This window comes from Dufourea novaeangliae, unplaced genomic scaffold (genome assembly GCF_001272555.1).
Source record: "Dufourea novaeangliae isolate 0120121106 unplaced genomic scaffold, ASM127255v1 scaffold65, whole genome shotgun sequence".
NCBI classification, from domain to species: domain Eukaryota; kingdom Metazoa; phylum Arthropoda; class Insecta; order Hymenoptera; family Halictidae; genus Dufourea; species Dufourea novaeangliae.
The window spans coordinates 5,419,667-5,443,522 of NW_015373961.1; the positions used below are offsets into that span (position 1 = coordinate 5,419,667).

General features: G+C 36.5%; 1 protein-coding gene across 1 annotated transcript in view; it reads right to left on the reverse strand.

Moving 5' to 3' along the window:
* Positions 1–23,856, reverse strand: part of LOC107186493 (discoidin domain-containing receptor 2-like) — a 111,016-nt gene that overhangs the window by 40,427 nt on the left and 46,733 nt on the right. Inside the window, exons 9-11 of the mRNA XM_015574356.1 lie at positions 11,236–11,359; positions 6,281–6,435; positions 2,284–2,597 (exon numbers count right to left, since the gene is read on the reverse strand). Of these exons, the coding sequence (XP_015429842.1) occupies positions 2,284–2,597; positions 6,281–6,435; positions 11,236–11,359 (593 nt within the window). The remainder of the gene's footprint in view (positions 1–2,283; positions 2,598–6,280; positions 6,436–11,235; positions 11,360–23,856) is intronic.

Consider the following 23,856-nt stretch of genomic DNA (forward strand, 5'->3'; position numbering starts at 1 on the left):
TTTCGTGAATTTTCTGCCACTTAGCCCCGTTTGTACGATTACTGACAGTAATTTGGAAAACATATGTAGTTGTTAGGTAAATGAGATTCTTTATATAGATAGAAAGTATCTGTGACAGTTAATGAAGTATTAATTATTTAATTTAAACTTTGCGATTACTTTGACGATAGGATTGAAAACAGTTACATTGGAATATTGATTGGATATAAATATGGCGAATGTTCACTTCATTAGGCAACCTGATGGTAGGAAATTGATAAATTTTGGTGAGTTCAAAAATATTCCTGAGGTTGTAAAGATACCATTGTATTTATGAGTAACACAATTCAATTGTAAAGATGATAAAGTTATTTAGACGTGATTTTGTTTGAATTAAAATGTAAGCTACGTCTAAAACCAGAAGTCGCATGTAATCCTGTTATAACATATACCTATTAGACTGATAGACAGTAATCATCCACAGGTGAATAAATAATAAAATTAGATTCGAATCCTGTCAGATGAGATTTATTATGAGTTTTCAATTGTTCGATGAAACTGATGATTTAATCTCAATGAAATTGATTTCGACAGAATATACAATTTTGACAGATTTGGTAGTTAGCGTTTACACAGTTTTCACGAATTTATTGAACACGATAAACCACGGATATTTCACTAAGAGTACATGTCTACAGAATTTTTTTAATATCATGATTATGACTGCATTTAAAATTTATTCAAGGTATCTTCTATGTTCATTATTACCCATCGCTGATTTCCATAAATTCCAGAAAATCATACATACGAGTCCAACTACACAACATACAACAACTAAGACTCTTCATTTCCACTACGGCACAAATACGTACAGCAAATCACAAGCTGATCTGTACCAATTAATGAGCTACAACTCGGACAAACATTAGAGAGAACGCATTCAGCAGTCAGAGAGAACAGATTCAACAGTCAAAGAGGGCAAATCCAGCATTTACATCAAGCACAATTAGTACAGATGTACACACACATACATCATACTATGTTACGATCAGTAAAGTTTCAGGGTGTTACCAAGTTGTGTCAAATTATTCAATATCACACCATACGACCAACCAGAATCACATTATTTATATCGCCACTACTATTACTATTCCAAACAACACCAAGTAAATTTTTGTAAAATAAATACCCTTGTATTAACATAACAAGATCTATGCATATTTAATATACACTTCTGCTCCTACGTATTGGGACATTTATCAGCTATGCAACAAATGTTACAAAGCACTATAAAATTGGTGAAAATCAGAAATAAATATTATTTAGGGAATATTAAAACTTAGTGGACAACGTTTGTGCTACTACAAATTAATAAAGGTGGCCCAAAATTTTTACTATACATCACATTTTCGTCATACAAACCATTTCGTCATAAGTATGATAAGTCCTAATACTTATGAGTAGACTGCGGATTTTATCCATTTATAAATCACGAATCCCAAGAATTCACTCAACTTAACACTCTTCTGACCGGTAGCCTATTAATAGACTTAAATTTCAGTGCTGATAAATAAAAAGGCTATTAATTTAGACTTAGATCAGGGTTAAAGTAGAAATTGTTACGTTATTCTGTTAGAGTTCTTGCCATTTTTCATGAATGTATGTCGTTACTGTTTAATAGGTTTAATAGTTCTTTGGCTATTCATCCTGGGATCTACTAAACCTACTAAATTGTAGCAACCGGTACGTAATATGTTAAGACTTTGTTAAATTTTAAAGAAGTGTTTATTATCTTAGGAACCCGGTGGTATATTAATAAAGTTGACAGTTCGTGGTTCGACTCCAATTCTGTAAATTAAACCATAAAAATCCATATTTGCATAGATACACATCCGCAGTGTACATATGAGCAGTAGCGTACATTCTACTTCATTAATCATTAATAAAAATTATTATACCTGTAACATTCCGTTCCATTCCCATCACCCCCAATTAATTCCATATTTGTTTCATTATATCCTTTTTCCCAGCATCCACCACAAAATTAAGTTGACGTGTCCCCAGCCAAAAGCGTCGGAAATATTAAACACCTGCGATCGTACGCGCAACACAGTCTCATATGCACCGGGTCAATATCATAATGCATCAACGGCACTTTATCAAATATTCACCCACCTCCCCGGAAATTCCTGTGCCAATGTAGTACCTCCGTCGACTTTCGCGATTATTTGCTTAACGCTCGGCAAATTTCGGGTTAATACGCGGACTCGATGGGGGTAGTTGACGATAACACAAGATCCTTACCTAAGCGCATCCGAGGAGCCCGGTCTCAGGGACTTAACGATCACTAGGTCGCTGCCAGCGTTCCGGAAAACTTCGTCGTATCCGGGAAACCTGTCGACCTCGCAAACGTGAACGTCCCCGAAGTATCCGCAGCCGAGGTTTTCAACGATGTTCAGCTTCTCCCGTGGGAAGTCTAGGATGCACTCGGGCACCTCGTCCTCCTCCTCCGTGAGCATATCCTCCGGGCTGTAGCTTGTCATGCTGCTCGAGGCTTTCGCGCTCATTGGCGGCGGCGTGCTAGGCGTCGGCGACGGCGGCAACGGCGGCAACGAGTTCTGTAATAAAAGCCAGAAATGTCGTACCGATGAGAAACGGAAAGCCTTGGAAATATTTGCGAACGAATCCGCGGAGAATAATACCCCCCCCTGGCCGTCGGTTTTATCGAATTTTTTCCGACGGATGAATATAAATCAGAGTGTGAGCCTGAAAGGTTCAGGAGACAAAGAATGAGGATCTTTTTTTTCGTCTGCTATGATATTTCAATACATACTGATGTATTTTTTATTTATATTATATTATGTTTGTTTTATTTATTTTATATGTTCTTGGATTTGATGGCCTCGACAGTTAGAAAAAGTTACATAATATTTAGTTACAGATCTTCGATGTTTAAATTTCGTTTTACTCGAAATAAGATTACGTGGACCTTCGTCTTTTTTCCGCTACACGTATCGGCTTTTAAGTTTCTATTACACTGACTTCGTTTGCTTTCATACGTTTAGTAGGGCCACTGATACACTTTGTAGATAGACTTGCATTTATTTATGTTATTTAGTAGAGATAATGCGACAATATTAGAGGATTGTAATAGAAGAGAATTTTTAGAAGTACTTGAATAAGAAATGATTCTTCATTGAATTACACTGAATGTATGATATGAAATGTAAAAAAAGAACATTAATTTGATTGGATCCTTTTTCATTCTGTGTACCAACTATTTTGAGATTTACTACATTTTGTAGTAGATAAACACAAGTTAAATGCCAATATTGTAAGAAACAGCTTACACGAATATCTTACTACTGAAATAAGAACAAACTTCTAAACAATATCATTATATTTTCTTTCATGAAGAACTTATGAACTGTTGATGAAAGTATCATTTCAAAAATTGCCATGAATTTTTGAATGACCATGTGATGTCGGTATGTGGTATGTATAAAATGTCGGTGTAGGTAATTTTGATACAGATATGCACAAATAGAGTGATGACATTAATCATGTATTTTTTAAGACACAGCTACTTTTGTGTTATATTCCTTGCCCAGCATTACGCGCCATTGTACTTCGTTTGGTTTAACCGAATGCCCCGTTACGTTACCCCAACAAATCCCCCAAGTATTTAATTACCAGGCTTGTATTATTCATGAGCCCGCTATCAGTGCACCCCTCTCTTCAATTATTTTTACGTTACTCCCGGTGTAGAAGCAATTAGGAAGCAAATTTACAAAAATCATGGTCGATCTTTCTTTGGTAAATACACCAGTGATTAACAATATTCACCTTGGCGGGCAACAATAGGGGATGATGGCGTAATCAGATGAAAATACGCGTAAAGCGGCTAGGGGAACTTAAGTAATCAATAACCACACCCTTTACATTATCGTCCGGTAATCTGTGTATGCCCACGAAAGACGCTTTCCTCGGACGTCTCGCATTAGTTATGATTGATAGTACCTCCTGGTTGCCTTGTTTTTCATCCATTAAGCCTCATTATTCTCTGTGCGAAGTGTTTTAACGTCGCGCCAGCGAATTCTAAGACCCGGGGAAAAATTGATCGTGATATTGTTTTCAATGAGAAAGCAGCGTGTTTTCACCACGACAATCAAACGAGGGCTGAGATATCTTAGTTATGGAAATGCACGCGAAGGAATGGCTAATTGATTCGAACTTGAATCTAGACACATGCATCGAATCAATTCAGAATTGTGAAACTAGAGTCGCGCTAATTCATGATAGAGCCACTCGTATTGGTTCAACCCGGCTTCAGAAGACTTAAATAGAACCGACCTTGAATTGACGAACATGAATTCACACGACTTGTGATCAATCGACACTAATTAAAGCAATTCAGGATTAAGAAACACGAATAGGACTAATGCAAAATAGAGAGAAGAGAATTGGACCAAATCAGAATCGAAATACATGAATCTGAGGAATTCAAGATGAAAGACCGGAAACTAAGCAATACAAGAAAAAGGAACTCGAATCAGATGAAACCGGCGCCGAATGATTCGAAACAAATCAACCCGAGAGTGTAATATTCGAATCGAACCAACCTAGAGTAAAGAAGTACGAGTCAGACTAATCCTGTATCGACATAACTGAATTGAACTGATCTAGAAATAAGAGAATCGAATCAAACTAGGGGAAAGGTGTCTAAAACGATCCCTTTAAGGCGTAATTTATATAAAAAATTCAAATGCTCATTATTTAAATAAAAGTAAAGTAATTTTTGTATGTTAGTCTATCTGTCTTATCATTGGCTGAAATAAAATTTAGCTACCTGATCAATTATATTTTTTATTCAGATTTCATTGAAGGCATACCTAAGAATCATTTTGTAATATACGTGTCCAAAATGATCCCCGGAGATCATTTTATACCTACTGATAGTAAATACGACGAACATTAAAAAGCATTTCATTTATTCCATTTTATTTAAATAAAAACAGCTTTGACGCGTTGTTTTTCTTTCATACTGACAGGGGCATTGTTGTAACTAAAACAAAAAAACAATAATATTGCATATGGGTAAAATGATTCCTGGGATCATTTTATCGTACTAGAGAGGGATCATATGACCCCAAACACCCAATTCATATTCAGTGGTTGAATGTAACCTCAACTTATTATTGAATTGTGGTTAAATCCGCGCAAGAAGCAGCTGTCGCATTAAACCGTTTATGATAAAAGTTACACAACATTGAAAAAGACCTTATCATAGATAAATTGCAGTAATTTTACATTTTTTTCGGGCTTAGGTTCTTTGCTCCAGGGAACTCTGTATTAAATTTGTTGACTGTGACTTATCCTGATCCAGACGTTTTAATTCTTTGGCAGCAAGACTACTAACCATCAATTTAGGGCTCACTTTCTTCATTTTTTTACGTTCTACATTGACCGAAATAGTGATTGGAGTGCCATTTGAATCCTTCGACCTTGAATCGATTCGATCCAAATCCTTCGACTCTAGGTTGGTCCAATTCAGTTTCCTCAGCTCTGATTTGATCACTGTCTTCTCGCTTCAATCTAATTCAGGCCTCATAATACCGACTCTACCTGATCAAAGTACGTATACAATCTGTATTAAATTTGTTGACTGTGACTTATCCTGATTCAGACGTTTCTATTCTTTGGCAGCAAGACTACTATCCATCAATTTTGGGCTCACTTTCTTAATTTTTTTACGTCCTACATTGATCGAAATAGTGAGTGGGGTGCCATTTGTATTCTTCGACCTTGAATCGATTCGATCCAAATCCTTCGACTCTAGGTTGGTCCAATTCAGTTTCCTCAGCTCTTCTCGCTTAAATCTAATTCAGGCCCCACAATTCCGACTCTATCTGATCCAAGTACATATACAACCGAAAAATGTTACAATCGCGTGTTATATATTATCAAAATCTCCTAAGCATGAAACAAGACTTTTCAGGGACAGAGTTAAGTGAAATTAAATTAAAGCAGAAGCCGGAACACCGTGGTGGCGAAACAACAAGGAATTAAGAGGGACCCAGCCGCTGTATAAGCTCACCGGGGCCGCGAAACCCTCGAAAGGGAAACGATTCAAGTGGCCGCGTGGCGGCGTGCCTACGATCGCGTTGTAAGATCCCGTAGTCACGAAGTGGTGTTTGACACAGTTCCAAGCCTCCCGAAGTGGCCCGCATTAATGCCCCCCGCGTGCGAGAAGGACTAATCGTCACGGATCGCATGTCTGCCGTACATTTTTGATACTCACCTTGCAGATCTCCGTGCTGGCGTAATACTTCTCTGGCGGCGGTGGTATGGGCGGCGGATTAGATGGATATTCTTGAACCGGCGGGATCGGCGGCCTCGCAAGATTGATCGTCGTGTTCAACAGCAACGGAATAACCGGCTGCACCTCCGTGATCCCTGTCCGGCGATATCCGTGAACGGGTGGGGAAAAAGAAAAAAGAATTTTTTTTTTCGACAAGGTTAGAGACACACGCAATGATGGCCACGGTGCACGTAAAGAAATTATTTACCTCGCGACTCGAAAGCTGCCCTTGCGCGCAACGCGATTGCATGCAACGTGGAACTTTTCGAAACCTGTACACTTCCGTCCTTTCTTTTTCTATTACCGGCCCCCGCGACGCGGTTTACGTTCTATTACGACACGTTGAGCGCGACCGTTCGAGGTCTTCGTGTTTTCACATGGTTTTCCCTTATCTTTGTGGGACAGACCCTCGATGTGATCGTACGAATCGATTAGGAGGCATGTGATTTTGTAATTAAACCTTTTTTCTGGCGGGTCGCATGGTTTTTTGTTTGCAACGTGGAACAATGTTTAAGGGATGTTCTAGTTCTTAAAGTAATTCACGTTTCACGGTGATATGGAAGGTTTCTATCAATCGAAAGAAATGATTGACTTTAATAGATTAGTGCATGTGAACTGTTGTTTCTGGAGTTCCGAATTAGCCGGGCCAATAATATCCATTATATGTATTTGGACCGATATTCTATTGTTTTATACCGTATTAACACTGTCACGTCACCTAAATATAAGTGACACGTAAATTTGCAAAAAGGCCGGATTGTTATAATAGGAAGGCTGGAAATTTTGCATAAAATTAATATCTCACAGTGTAATCTAAAACAAGACCATACATATTTTCGACGAACTTAAAAAATGAAATAAAGTGTGTCTGGTTACATAAAAACTTTTTCGCTGTGGCAGTTAACGTATCAGAGCAGAAAAAATATGTTGTAATACACGTGTTTTGAATATTAACAAGATACACAGGGTGTCCCACGTGTCACCACAAAATTTCATGGCATTTCTTTACTTTTGCAAAAAAAAAATTGTACTTCACTAAATATTTTTACTACTTCTCGACTTTTATTCTTTGCGGGATACTCTATAGATTAGAAATATTTTCACTCACAAATCGTCTTTAAACAGTCGGTGATTATGCAAATACGATCTGGTTTTGCAGTTCCGATTGTCATAAAAATTTCAACGGGCGTAATAGTCACGAAAAAGCTCGGCGAGAAATTTAAAATCGATTAAGGACGGGTACGTCGGAGGTACAAAGGTCCGATAAATCACGCGGAAGTTTATAATGATTTGTGTTCATGTAAGTATTGGCTTAAGTGGTCCACGAGCTCTATAATAATCAGTCTACCATTAGCCTGTAATTTAATTCGAGCGTTGCTCGGCATATCGCGGTAGGTGTTGCGTTTATCGTCGCGGCCGATGCCTATAGTCCACCGCCACCCAACCATGGTTTTACGTAATTTTAGCCGAACGCAAACTCGATAATGCGCCGCAGCGCAAACCCGCTCATTCCGAGTTTTCCCTCCATCTCCCCCTTCGCTATTTAATTAAAACACATAACGCTGTAATAAATATCGAGGCCGCGAGCGAATCTAGGCCTGATTTCAGAGTCCGTAGGTTCCCTAATAATTAATAACCCTACACTGAACACTTGTGTGTAAAAATCACATCATCAAAATATACGATATTACATTCTACAGCGTCCTCTACACGAGCACTGATCAACTTACATTTGCTACGAATATTAAAATCTATATTGCCTCAAATGATAGGAAGGTGTACAGTAGGCATAGAAAGTGTAATTAACACGGCCAATGCGGAACATTTATTAAAATTCCAACTCTAGTGAGGTAAATTATTTAAAAGTTTTGTGATTAGTTTTATTTTAACCCTGCTGTTCTCCTTGGGTTTATATAACCTGAAATGAAGATTATATTTCAATAGATATTATGGTTTTAAACACTTGTTTTCAGTATCCAACGTAGTAACATTTTATGTCTACTGTTTGTGTATTTCCCATTTCCTAAGAACAAATTATTTCAAGGTTTGAAATAATTTTATTCGAAGGGATACGAACGTGAAGAATAAGTGAGGAGAACAGCAAGATTAAAACAGTCGCAAATTCACTACTTAACCCTTTAACGCCCAGTGTTGCACCGGTACAACAATAATTTTAAAAGTGCGTCAAATTCTGTCGCCGGTTAATATGTAACTTTTGTCAGTGAAGATCATATTTTCAATTTGAAAATAACAAGATACAACATATACATATATCAGTTTTATAATTTTTAAATACCAATTTAAGGGTTTAAGCGTTAAGGGGTAAATGCTTGAATTAGTAATATATTCAAAAAATATTTCAAGAAATTGATATCAATAATTGTATCGAGTTCGGTATCGAGAATGTATGAACTTAAAGGGACACGTAAAAAGTATATACAGTGTGTCATGTAACTGGTGGTACAACCGTATGGGGATGAATCTAGGTGAGAAAATAAGTTTAAAATTTAGAACAAAATTTTTTCATTTAAAACTTCGTCTTTTGTGAAAATCGAGTTTCAATTTCTGTTGAATACGCGTGTATTCTTGGCTAACGCGTCTAATCATTGCATTCCGTTTCCACTTACGACCATGACGAATACACACGTTTCAAGTCAATTTTCTCAAGAATGAAGTCCCAAATGAAAAAATTGTGTTCCATATTTTCAAATTATTTTTTCAAGTAGAATTACCTCCTACCCGGTTTTACGACCTTATCCGATACTTGACAGTCTCTATACTTGATATACAGGGTGTAACAAAAGTGTTGTAGGTCCCTGAAACGGGTCACTCATAAGATGATTTGGAACAAGTTTTTCTGACCTATTGTCTGCACTTTTACGACATTCCTCACAAAACAACAAATGTTAATAGACTCTATTCTTTTTTTCTTTCATTTGAAACATATTCTTCTTTATACAGTCTATGAATAAAGACCTTAATTAAATCAATATATGAACGATCAACTAAAACGTTCATCGTGGCAGCAAGCGCAGTCTCTTCGGTTTAATTGAAAATTCCATAAAAAATTCATCTGGAACCAATCGAAATTAATCACATCGGTATTGGCCCCCGAAGTATGTAATTGTGAATTATTCGAAGCCCCACTTTGTCGGTTCACAATTACTTGACTTGGTAAAAATGTCATCCGAGGCTTTGTTAACGAAATATTAACGAAAAACCTTCGTTTCCGTAATATCTCGTTAACAAAGCTTCGGATAACATTTTTGCTTTAATACTTTTATTACATCCTGTATGTATCGACTTCGTCACTCTAAAGAACCTTTTCGATATATGTATCGACCTCGCACTGAACGTGTTAAAGAATTATATGTATATTTCATATCATAAAAAATAATAGTATGAACTTCTCGGGCCCAATGTGTGCTCTGTAGAGTTAGTAGACCCCGACCCCAAAAACACATGTAATTGATAATCATTAGAATCGAAGTGCAACCCTCCTGTACTCGTGGAAACGATTTAATGCGGCTTAACCGTACAGACGAAAGTAAAGTTCTGATGGCTTAACGCTGAACCGACAGAGTGGGGCTTCGAATGATTCACAATTACATACTTCGGGGGCCAATACCGAAGTGATTAATTTCGATTGGTTCCACTTGAATTTATTATGGAATTTTCAATTAAACCGAAGAGACTGCGCTTGCTACCGCGATGAATGTTTGAGTTGATCGTTCATATATTGATTTAATTAAGGTCTTTATTCATAGACTGTATAACGAAGAATATGTTTCAAATGAGAAAAAAAAGAATAGTGTCTATTAACATTTGATGTTTTGTGAGGAATGTCGTAAAAGTGCAGACAATAGGTCAGAATGTTTCAATCTTTAAAGTATATTTTTATATAGGCGAAGCATGAAATTGATTGTATGTTTCAGATATAATAGAGGAGAGTTTCGAAATGAGAATATTAAATCATTCAGGTTCCGTAATAATTAATCATTTTCTGCGGTACGCTAAGTCGATAATATCAAATCTATTCGAATTAATTTAGAACATCAAAGGCGTAACGTTTGTTTATTTCATTTAAACGATAATTATGTATTCGGTTTACGAGATCACCGAACTGTACCCATTAGACAATTATTGAAATTGTTATCTACCCTTTACTGCAGAAACTACTTTGTTAATCTTCAAATTTACGAATATACAGTGGATGAGAAAAGTACTTGCTCATTCAAATCTCTTATCAGTGACGGTTACATTGTCACAAATAAATCACAATAGTGCAATTATCAGAAATATATTATATAGAGCAAAATGTATGCAATACTTCTATGATTAACACGTTGATCGCCGAAATGTTTACTATTGAAATAATATTATGATGAAACACATTTGTTCAAATATTTGCTTTATATGAGGAATATAAATATTTGCATATTGGTTTCAATTACACCCATTATATGGATTATTACCTACTCCACAAGCAACTATACTTACAAGATTTGATATATTACAATTTAGAAATGCAATGTTTCTTCATATACTTTGATGTCTGGTAGAAACTATTAATTTTGTTAAGAAATCTAGAACTGTACAAGATAATTTGTAAAAATACAAATACTTCTTTCACACCACGCGTGTCCATACTCTACAGCAGTAACGTATATTCAAAGTGAAAAGAGCCAAATGAGACAGGAAAATCAATGATCATGTAAATCATTTGACTTTTTATGACACGTTTAATAATACCGTGGAATATGTTTCGAGGTGTGCCGTTGATAATCGCGAGCAACTCGAGCCGCCGCTGTTTGAATTAATTTAAATGGGCCTAACCGTGCATGCACAGGCAGAATTCGAAAGGCTTAAGTATCGCACTTAACGTCGCTACCAACCGCTGTAATCCGTGATAGTTTTGTGTAGTTGAGGTGTCGTCGTGGTGTAGGCAGCCGCGTGGTACTGCGCCGGAAGCGGAGGGCAAATTGGTCCCTTGTCCTCGCCCTCCTCCTGCACGGAGACCTGCGGCCGAATATTGAACGTACCCGTTAATGCACCTGACATTTATGCACAGGCCGCGCGTGTATATCGCCCGGTGAAAGCGATATTCCGCCCGGGAACTTTCCGTCACTTTGAGCAACTAGCTTCGCTCTATCTCTCCAAACTACTAAATACATACATATATTTCTGGTTCCTTTATTTATCGTAATATTAAAATATGTAAATCTCAACGACCGACCCTCCACCAGGGATATAGGGGGTTGATATCGGGTCAATTGAGATCGATATCGAAATTTCTTTTTATATACACTGCCCAAACCACTTAGGGGATCTTACATTATAGTTGCTGCGTTCGAAAATATGGCAAATAATTCTCGGAATCTTTGAAATACTCGGAATACTTGGAATACTTGGAATACTTGGAATACTTGGAATACTTGGAATACTTGGAATACTTGGAATACTTGGAATACTTGGAATACTTGGAATACTTGGAATACTTGGAATACTTGGAATACTTGGAATACTTGGAATACTTGGAATACTTGGAATACTTGGAATACTTGGAATACTTGCAATACTTGGAATACTTGGAATACTTGGAATACTTGGAATACTTGGAATACTTGGAATACTTGCAATATTTGGAATACTTGGAATACTTGGAATACTTGGAATACTTGGAATACTTGGAATACTTGGAATACTTGGAATACTTGCAATATTTTTCTTCCAATCAGTGTACGATAATACTATTTAAGAGATGTACGAACGCATTACAATAAAATACAATAAAAATTTGCGAATGAGCCAAAATTTCTACTGTATCATTATTACTGCAATTATGATACGGGACGGGTCAAATGTGAGACAAAGTTTATTAATTCCTATAATCAGATCTTAAATTGAACAATTTGGGGCAGGGTTCATATTAATTCTGCCAGAATATCCCTGTCGTTTTCTTCCTCTTCTATTTAATTTACAGTAAAATCTGTTCACTTTAATATCGATCTGAAATACATTGCATAATATAGCGCATTGAATAAAAATTGCAATACCAATAAAAACCAAGCTGAAGTGATTAACTTTTTATCACATATGAACAATAATTATAGAAAAACGTTTCTGTACTCCAGTTGTAGAATTGATATTCGACATTAACAATTTATGTTTCTGATCTAATTGCAATCGTTACGTACAACAGTATATTCCTTTCGCCATTTCGTCAATAACTACGAAATTTACCCCTTAAAATAACCTAACCCCTCCGTGAAACAGTCTATGTAAAGAATATTAAACAGTTTCTCTGCTATAATTATGTACTGTGCATCAACCTCCGTCTCGTCTAAAGAATCACGCAACGCGGGAAACATGGCGACGCGAATAATGCCGCACAACGTTATTATCCGCACAATGCATCGAAACGTATAATAAAATTTATCATATCATCGAGTAATTATTAGTTACGGTTCGGTCTGATGCCCGAGGAAATTGGATCCCGCTATATTGTGCACTCCAGTTTCGTTAATATTATAATTAATGCACGGTCGAACATCTATACCGATAAGCCTTACCACGTGTGAGATTAATAAAAAATAGAACAATAAAAATAATCCGGTAGGACGTATCACCTTCGTTCCACATCTCAAACTTCCACATCGCGCTTTATTTCCTTAAAAATAGAAAGTTGAATTCAGGTATTCAGGTTACCATCACGCTAGTACAAGAAACTCCCGCATAACACAGTGGTTAGGTTTCTAAAAATTGTTATACAAAATTGAAAAAAATAGATTAGCTTCCAGAAAATAACAAAACTACAAAAATGGAAATAACAAAAATGTTAATAACCACAGCAATGACCGTAGTGTGAGGCGGGAAACTCACTTTTTACAAAAAAAATCAAAGTTTCTAAAAAATTGAATAATATAGGATATCGAAACAAATCAATTTAAAAAATTGAAAGTTAACTTACGAAGAGGAGATTTCCAAGTATTACCTATTTTTTCCCCTATATCTACCGCGGCCGGTCAAGTGACCGGTTTTTCCGTACTAATTCCTACCTTTTTATTTATTTATTTATACGTGTATTTAGAATATATACGAGCATAGCCCTGTTTGAAGTGTTCTGTAGATTTCGTGTTAGAAGCCTCAGAGTGATGTACTCCCATATCAAGGATCTATTACATTGACGACCCCGAAACATAAAGACCAGTATCGTCGGTTCTTATCGACCACAGACTCAAACACGCGTATCGAGGCTAGCGAGAAGGAACAGCTTCGGTCAAGTATTACCGCCGCACACCTCAGGAAATTAAGGCTCTTATTGTAACAAACAATTCTCCACCAGAAGTACGATCTCACACACCACCCTTTCATTCACCTCCAAGATCGATAAGAGGATCCCGCCGAGGCACGATTCACCACGGTTGTGACATAATATCTATTGATTTTTCCCTTGCCCTCGAATGTCGCGGACGTCTAGAAGGGCACCACTGGAGGTGTGAGGGTGGTGTTAATTTCCGTTTAGGAAGCGTTAGGGTGCCACGTCGCCAAGATACTACGCCGACACTGTTAAGATAAGATAACCACTTAGCCATCGGGATTCTGCTCGAATCTCTTTGCTCGATTCCCACCACCCCCTTCAAACCGTCTTCCAGCTGGTCTTCTTTCACTTTTTTTGCTTCGATCGCTACCCGTGTCTGGTACGTTGCTCGTCTTCCTGTCATTCCAGGGTTCTATAGCGACGCCTCTCGTTTGCCATTAGGGCTATCTGAAGTCCTGTCGCGACTTCCTCCCCTCTTATGACCGGGCATTCAAAGAGACGTCTCGACTGCTCGTTCGGGTTGATGGCTCGATCACCAGCGAACCCCTTCGATGTGTCGGGGCTCGTTGCTTTCGGGGACGAGATGGGGAAACGAACCGAGGGAGAACACGGAGGGACACACACGGCGATCTTTTATCGCGTCTCGAACTGGTTGTAATAAAGTGCAACAGCGGGGAGGAGGCTGGGGGTGGGGGTAAGCATTCGATGAGAGTCGTTAACCCCTAGCGTTGACACTTAATACGTTCGATGCTGTGTGAAATGGGATGCGATGGCATGTTGAAAAATGATCGAGCAGTCGGAGTGCATTTTTCATCTTCTTGGTATCTTTTTATTTTCATGGTGGACTGAAGCGTGGTGCTATCTATTCGGTTGATGCATGCGTAATGGGGGAATTTTCAAAGCGATACTTTTGTATTACTGTCATCAGAATGTTCTGAAGATAGATCATGTTTTGGGAGTGATGTGTTACACCGCATGTAATGGAGAATACTTAGTTGATTGAATTACTGATTTTCATGTTTGAAAAAAAAATTTCTTATCATATGGAAAGAATTTTGTTATTAATCCTCTGCTATATGATTTTCTTGACATACATGTATAGTCTTCAGAATTTAGAGAACGTTTTCGAATTTGGACCATCGCATAGGTTGGACCACTACTGTCTCTTGTCATGGGTAAATAATTTGCACCGTATGATAGACAATATGTGTATGATAGAGGTGATTGCATTAACTAACTTTGTATACAGGCAACACACGTTATACTGCACAAATTGCTTTGCACATGACAAGTTACAGTAGTGGTTTAACGTAGGCGTTGGTCCAAATTCAATAACCTTCCCTTACTTTATTGTTACTAGTTTTCTACAAACAAAAGAAATTCTGTTATCGCAATTGGACATTTCCTCAAAAATATTAAATATTAATTCCGACAGAATAGTATTTCACTTCGACTCAAAGAAAACGAATAAAATTCATGTATATTTAATTCCATATTGAAATCGTCACCACGAGTCTGACAAGATATTATAAGGCAAGGGGTTATAATGTATCAATCTAACACTTGATTAAAATTGCATTTGTACATACGACTGTGGCTAGATGTGATAAGGATGTGTTAACTGTTCGCGGTTTAGAGGGTGAATTGTGCTTCTCACCTGAATTAGTTCAGTAGGTTATGAAACTCATTCGGAACCCACAGACACATATTTGAATCTTGGGTTCTGATAATTTCGGTAACCCACGAAGCACGTACAGGTGAGGGTACACATGATGCCTCCAAAAATCGCGATCTTGATAATTTCTAGTCGCCAGGAGATGACCGCCTAATATCAGATAATATAATTTGATCTTTTAAAGAATTGCATGACATTAAAAAACATTTTCGAATTATCATTCCTTACTGCAAATAAAATTAATTTTGGATTAGGATATTCATCTTTTCTTATTCATTTTGACGCTTCTCTAAACGACACTCTATTGCTGTTATCGTCATTATCTCAGAATTTGCAATAACCATACACAATTATTAAAATGTCCACCGTATGATTATTCACAATTTCTGAGGTATTTTTACCAACCCAATACCACAAATATTGTATTATAACAAAACTGTGGATTTTATGCATTTATAGCCTATAGGGCTTTCTGAAATACAATAAAAAACAAAACTTTCATCAGTTGCTACGAGTTCTGTATTTTATTCTCAATTCAATGAGACACTTAAGGGAAGGAAGAAATTCCTACACCCGTTCTTGCCTTTATGAATTTCATTAAAACATGTCATTTTGTTTATAGATCCGCAGTCTATTATAATGTAGTTAATTATAATGTACAACTGAAAAATGACGTACACCATTTCAATGGAAATTCTGTACAATTCAAATGGATACAAACAGTTGTAGTATTATTTACTAAACGAAACCGTCCCTCCTATTTTTTTAACGTATTAGCAAAGATTGAATTATTACACAAATACATAGTTAACCATAAATTATAGGTAACAAATGAAACATGCGTACAGTCCCCTAAATCTTGATATTCTCAGCACGTGAAAATCGTATAACGTTCTCCAGACACCAGTCTACACCAGGGAATTAATTTCGACGGCGATTTTGTTTGTTGGACGTTCGTACATTGATAGGGAATGGATTGCAACGATCGTGCGCGCGCGAGCGTTTGTCCTCGTAATTGACAGTATGGAAATCTTCGGTCGGGTCGAGCGTGTTTCGGTGATCGAGACGCAACGGCGCGAATGATTTAATACGCGAGGAAAAATTAATTACAGAGAAACCAATCAGCAGGCGGAATTTTCGACCGATCACACGGCAATTTTCGTTTAAGTGAAAAATAATCGATCGAACGAACGTTAATTGAAAATAGTAATTACTCGATAAACACCGGCCCGACGGCGGAGGAAGAATCTCGACGGGGCTTTCCGTAAACGCGTTCTCGAACGAATCTGCGAACTGTAAGTGGCTAGATCGCCTGGCGATTGAAAAACACGTTTACACGTCGAACTGTGGTTGCTTATTCGGATGTATGTTTGAAAAAAAAAATATTTTCTGTATTCCAGATAGACGTTCCATAAGTTGAATTTTTAGATTATTCGTAACGAGTGTCTTTATAGGCTGAATAAATATAGACTGGATATTCTGTATAAAATTTTGAAAATTAAAACTGTACAAATTGACAATTTCATAAACTCCAGCAACATTGATCATTGATAAGACAAATAAAGAACTATTTATTTATATTAACATTCAAAAATTTATCTAAAATTTTATCTTCTCAAATACTATAAAGATAAAATTTTTGTCCTGGTCTGTAGACCTGCTGTAATAAAATTGTATTATTCCGATCATTGGCAGAGTTGTTATTACTGAATTTAATTACAAAATGTTGATGTACACTTCGTTTAGACTTTATCAATATGAATGGAAAAACAGTTGTACAAGCAGTGATTCCTAGATAGTTAAATAACTAACTAGTTTAATTAGTTCAATACCTTGAACAAAACGATACTTCTACCATTCAAAAGCAATCTCGTCCACACAGTATATTACTACAAACAGGAGAATGATTCCAAGCGTCTTTTAAAAAATTATATTACTAATAGACTAGTTAAAAAAGCGATTACCACGACATACGCTTACAGTGTGAGAGCAATAAAAAATGCTTAATGAATGTCGGTCCTGAAATTAATCTGCTTGTATATAATTGTGAGCGTACAACTATTCGAAACTCATTGTCTTGAAATTCTCAGGACCCATTACAGAACCACAAGAATTTTACTATCCAGCGTCATTTTTCCAATTGCGGAACACGCCAGACATAACTTCCATTTTTACGATCTCATAAGGATGGGTATACATTCTAGGAGTGTCTCCCCTATATTTAGCTCTTTACCCCTCGCAATAAGTTCTTAATGGAGTAACGAATCAACCATGAAGGGACGGTCACCCAATGATCGTGAATGGTCAAATTTCTGCGGTCTTGACATTCAATGTCTGATTAATTATAGTCGTTATTAAATGAAACGCGTGGAATAATACTTTTTCACGCAAAACATCATTTATCAGAAAATTCACTATGCTTTTATATGTAGAATCGAATACGATTCGAATAACATGTCTGACCATTGCTCGCTGTTTCTACTTGTTGCAGCTACTGAAAATGATACAATTTCATTACTGTTCTACTGACTTCGTCACCTTCTATTAGCGTGTATTCAATTGTTGAAACAATAAATACTACACTCTTACTATCAACAATTATAGAGACAACAATAGATATAAGTAATCAGTCACGATAAAACGACAGCAGAATTGAAGATAATAAATTGGTTACTTTATTTTTAACATAATAATACATATAACTGATGAAATATCATTTACTTCGAAACTGATTTTTACAAAATATTCTATGAAAGCCAGAATTTCAATAAATATCGGTAATGCACGTATAAAAATTAACACAAAAAGAACCAATGAGAAATAAACAAATAATTAGACAAAATCTGAATCATACATGTGAATAGAATGTTTTAAAATAAAGCCTCATATGTAACTGGATGTTTATACATTTATAGCAAATTTGGCATATAAAATGCAGTAAAATAAAAATTGTAATAAGACATTTGGTACAGTAACTAAATTTCAATCAGATTTGAATGTTCATAAGTTAATGTCTAAAATTTTGAATTCGCATAAACATCCATAGTCTAGTAATTATGGTATTCCACATTTTCGATATTATTCTTTTTAAAAGATTAATTTGTTCTCGTTTGTAGAAGCATTGACGGTACTCTCTGTGCATTCCGAAATTTGATACGAACTGAGCACGATGGAACGCTCAGACATCGAGAGCAGGAATTCCGGCTGCCCCATCATTCCCCAAAAAGTATATCAATCGGTCGCACAAAAGGACCCTTTCAACCGATACATCCCTGACCCCTTTCCTGGATACAGACAGGTTCGATTGACCCGAAGTCGCTTTTATTGGGGAATATCGTACGGTCCGTAGCTCGGGCGTCTTCCGTTTCGGATATACAGTGTGTGTATCGGAAATTGTGGTACGACTGGAAAGACGATCGTATCGTACCGCTTTAATTATAAAAAAAATAACAGGAATGTTTTCACAAGATTATATTGAAGATTGGAATTTATAAAAAATCTTTTATTCACTTTTCAAAGATATCATTTACAATGCAACACTTCTAGCTACTTAACTGAGTAGTTCAGCTACTTAAACTGCCTCTAACCAACACAGAATCAGTATTTTGCTTTCGATCAGTGATTTTCTTTTTAAACTGTCTCTAACCAACACATAATCAGTCTTTTGCTTTGGAAATAGAAATAAACACAATGTACACACAGATCATACCCCGAGACCTATATTTCCATTATAATTCCTTATAGGAAATTTAACCTTTTATTTATTAACAGGAACTAAGTTAATCTAACTTCTACTAATCGCAGGAAAGTTAATCTTTTATTTATGAAACACAAACTAACGTAACCTAACTTTTATGACCTTGTAGAGAATGAAATCTAACCGTAATTCTAAACATTTGAGAAACGTGTCTTAAGACATTACCATAACGTTTTTAACAACTCTTTGAACGTTCCCAAAATATACAGAGAGTGCTACTTCTACACATTTGGAAAATGTTCTGAGAATGCTAACACAGGACATCCCTAGAATGTTCCACTTTGTAAGTACGACCTTCCTATGACATTTACAGATCATAGTAGGAGGACATGTGGACCACTTTGGGACATCCTCCGAATCTACCGAACATCGGGAATGTACGTACCCTGGACGTACATATAACGTTTTCGTGTTATTTGTGAAAGACTTCATTGATTCTTGCTAAAAGTTTTTTTTGCAGTATCTTTCCAATCTCTAAATTTGCTTTAAATCCATAAACATACACAGTCCAGTAATGACTGTACGATTTCAGATTCAGATCTTCGGTGTTTCGCAGTACAGCAATGACAAAATAATACGACACATATAATACTCGGTAGTCTCGGAGTCTTGCACAAGCGTTCTCCACTGGACTTATTATCATGCTGTATTTGTTCAGAGACGCAGAACGTTTCGCTGCATACTAATGACCGCATCCAGTTTGTCCACTGGTGGCGGCACGATCGATTGCCCCGCTATTAAATAATCTCCGGATGTCGCGGTTGAATTAAAAAGTTCCTTCGACGCGGCGCCGGAGAAATTTCAGAACGACTCGGAACAGTTTTAAATGCCGATGACAAGCGACACGGTTACAAATTTTACATCGGTGCCTCGAGGGGGAGCTAATTTCGACTCTGCGGCATTCTACGAAGTGGACACTCTGTTCGTGTCTGAGTCTTAGCTTCTGTCAGGGTGATTAATTACAAAAGACGTGTGAAATGTGTCCTTTTATGGTATATTCCAATGTATGTATATTTGTACGTAGGTTTATTCACTTAATTAGACGATGTTAAATTATTCGTTGTACGTAACAAACATGTTCTTAAACATTACCTGAATTCCAGTAATTATTTTTTTTTGTATGTTGTTCATAACCATAATTTGAACGTCAGGTTATTTTTTATAGATAACTATTTTCACAATAAGGAGAAGAATTCTGCATTGAAGAATATTTTGCATAGAACGAATACTTAATATAACTTTATTATTTTATACTCTCCCGGTGCAGAAACTTTCATTTACAGTATTGTACCAATATTACATTAACAAATAAATTTTTACATAGAACATGGAATGCCAATTATTGTAAGTTACAACAGATATGAGCACATGCAATTACCTTGTGGATAATCACAAGCAACTGAATGATTTTTCTAATAATGTTTCCAGATATATGAAAATTAACGCTCTTGTGAGAAAGCTATTGTAACTAAAGGAAAGAAACGAAAGGGGAAGGAAAATTGTATATGATTTGATATCACGTTTGAAAACTCCATAGATACTTGATATCGACAAAAAGGTATATTGTTTGAATGAATTGTAACTGTCAAGTGAAAGAGATTTTTAAAACTGAACGGACGATCGTTTTCACTCACGATTGACGAACGTCATACATTGAGCTGTCATGACAAATGCCAAAAATGTGAGTCGAAACAGAGGAAGCGTTCACGTTGATGAAATCCTAGACGCGCAAAGAACAGGATTTCCGGAACAAAACGATCTTTCCATTAATTAGCAGTGGAGTGCTTTTTGCCATTTTCATTACCATGGGTACATATTCCCGCCCTTTTCCTGTGAAAGCTGCTCAACCTGTCGGATGTTTGCACATTTTCTGCCTTCGCTCGACATCTGGCCCCTTACTCAGTGTCCTCTACTACTTTCCCCCATCCCGCGCTTTTTGCCTCTACTGAATTTCTCTACGTTCGATCACCGGTCACGTATCTCTTGCTCCGTGAAAATCACAAAAATTATAAATTCAAATAATCCGTCCCGATATTATCATTTAATTACTGGCTCATGAGCATACATACAATAGTATCGAATGATCGTCATATGCTGCTCTACGTGGATTATCTTCACACAAGGAATATTTGATTCGAAAGTGGACATTAATTTTCGGCTTTTTCTTTTAAACTAATTTCTGAATTCCCCACCGCGTAGGATCTATTTCCACAGAGTATGCCTCGTAACGATTGCACGGTATTTCAATAATTTATAGTTAATTAATTGTAATAATTTGGTCCAGAATTTAATTAGCTTCGTTCATAAATTACTTAACTTAATTAAGCTAATTAATCATGTCTTTACTTATCCATATTTCGACATTATTTAACTTAGTTATTAATTATACTAATTAGTATTCGATCTGTAATTTATGATAAAGTATTTAATTTGTAACAGTTAACAAGTTCTGGTGACATATTGCTCAAACAGTTTTTCCCTGAAATAGCTACGCGTCTTTTAATTTTCATGGTAGAATTGTATCATACAAAGCACTACAATAACTTTATAAGCACAGCTCTCAAAACATTGTTAATTTGAAAGATTTAACAAGTTAATTTTAAAGATATTTACACCAACACTGTTAACAATTACTGTATATTCAATTAGTCAGGCCTCAATTAGAGTATGCTTCAACCATTTGGTCTCCACAATTCTCAAAATATAAGCTAATGTTAGAGAGAGCGTAACACAAATTTTGTCAGATACATTGGTTTTAGATTGAACAATCCTATAAGTATAACAATCACGGGTATGAACCATTATTAAATACAGTACAGCAGTGCGTATCGGAACTCCATTTATTTCATCGAAATTTTAGCGAGTGCCCGATTAACTGAACACCAACCGAGGACCTCTTATCTGAACAACGCCCGAGCATCACTTCACTTACGTGGACGTTTTCAAAATGTAATAAGCAAAACAGAATCATAGTCCACGCTCAGTATATGCGCTTACTAAATGTGCTCAACTGATGTGCCAACTGTAACTGTCTCTATTGTTATTTGTAGATCATTTTATATACAGTGAGTGTCAAAAATATTCGTACACCCTTTAAAACGGAACAACTCTTTTACAATTGGTCCAACTGACTTGAGTTTTTTTGTGAAGTTAGAGACATTAATTTACTAAATGATGTGAAAAAAAAAATTGAAAAAGTTGCAATTGGTCCGAATCGCGAAGAAAATATTAAAGGTCTTGTTTTACAACTTTTTAATCTGAGGAAATAATGAAAATTTAGTAAATACGTATCGAAGATTTATGTTAGTTACGTACATACTGAAACTTTCATTGAAATCGGTTAATACAGAAACGAGCGACAGGCATCAAAAGATGTGAGAATTGTTAGATTTACTGCAGTTGTAGGTCGAAAGTCGGGAAAAACTACGATTTTCAATATTTCTAACCTTTTGTATCTCGTAGCAACGTTAACCGATTTTGATGAAATTTTCAACATGTATGTAACTAACATAAATCTTCGATATGTATTTATTAAATTTTCATTATAGTCTCAGATTAAAAAGTTGTAAAACACGACCTTTAATATTTTCTTCGCGATTCGGACCAATTGCAATTTTTTCCAATTTTTTTTTCACATCATTTAGTAAATTAATGTCTCTAACTTCAGAAAAAAAACTCAAGTCATTTGGACCAATTTTACAAGAGTTGTTCCGTTTTAAAGGGTGTACGAATACTTTTGACACCCACTGTAAGCATACATATAAAACAGACGCTGTTTATCTTGTGAACTACTATTATGTCAATATCTGCAATAGTTTTTTTTATCGCCTGAAAAAGTTTCAAAATTAATGAATTTTTGCTTTACACGGCTACCATATTTAAAAAAAATGTTTCTTTTTCATAACAGTTCACAAGATCGCCACTTTTCTGTAGAGTAAGATTACCTTTGATTTTTTTGTTCCGATGAATACAACAACGTGAATCGTGGCGACAGCCATTCAGAGCGAAACCTGGGTATAAACCCTATAATAACTAAATAAATAAATAAATCATTTACTCTCAGTCTCCCCTCCTTCCGTCTACATATTCCCAAACTCGAATCGAAACCATCGCATCGCAAGAACAATAAAAACAGTCTCATCTCGAAAGAATTCGAAATTCCTTTATTTCACTTTTCGCCGAATTTTCTATCTCACTCGCATTCCAATAATTTCACTCCATTCGCACAATTCGAGGGAAGTAACGCTCCTCTCAGTTTTTCTTTTGCCTCGAAATTGCACGGCGCACACCGTTCGCTAATTCGCGGTTGACGTTGATGAAAAGTTTCCTCGGCGAGAACGCCCACGGACCGAAAAGAAAAAATAGACGAACAGCGGAAAAAAGAAAATTCGAGGAAACGCGGAATGTAACGTTGTCGCGGGAAAAGCTCCGCGTAGAATCTTCTGTTTGATTTTCATCAGGCCAGCTAGGCACCGTCGCCTCGTTCTCCCGGAAATGGCCCCGTTCTATCCTAATGCTGAATCCGGAAACTACTGGCCGTGACAATGCGGATACACGCGTACGTCAAATTTGCGGCGGGTAGGGATTAGAGTGTACGGAATGGGAGGGGAAGGAGGAAAATCGGAGAGTTTGTTGCTTTAAATTAAAATAATCTGTTTTCGCTCGGCCGACCCCCCTCGTATCGTGACGAGCCCCAGAGCTAAAGTCGGTAATCGCATTACCTCACTTTTGAACACCACCACCCTCCCTCCAACCGTGTCCCT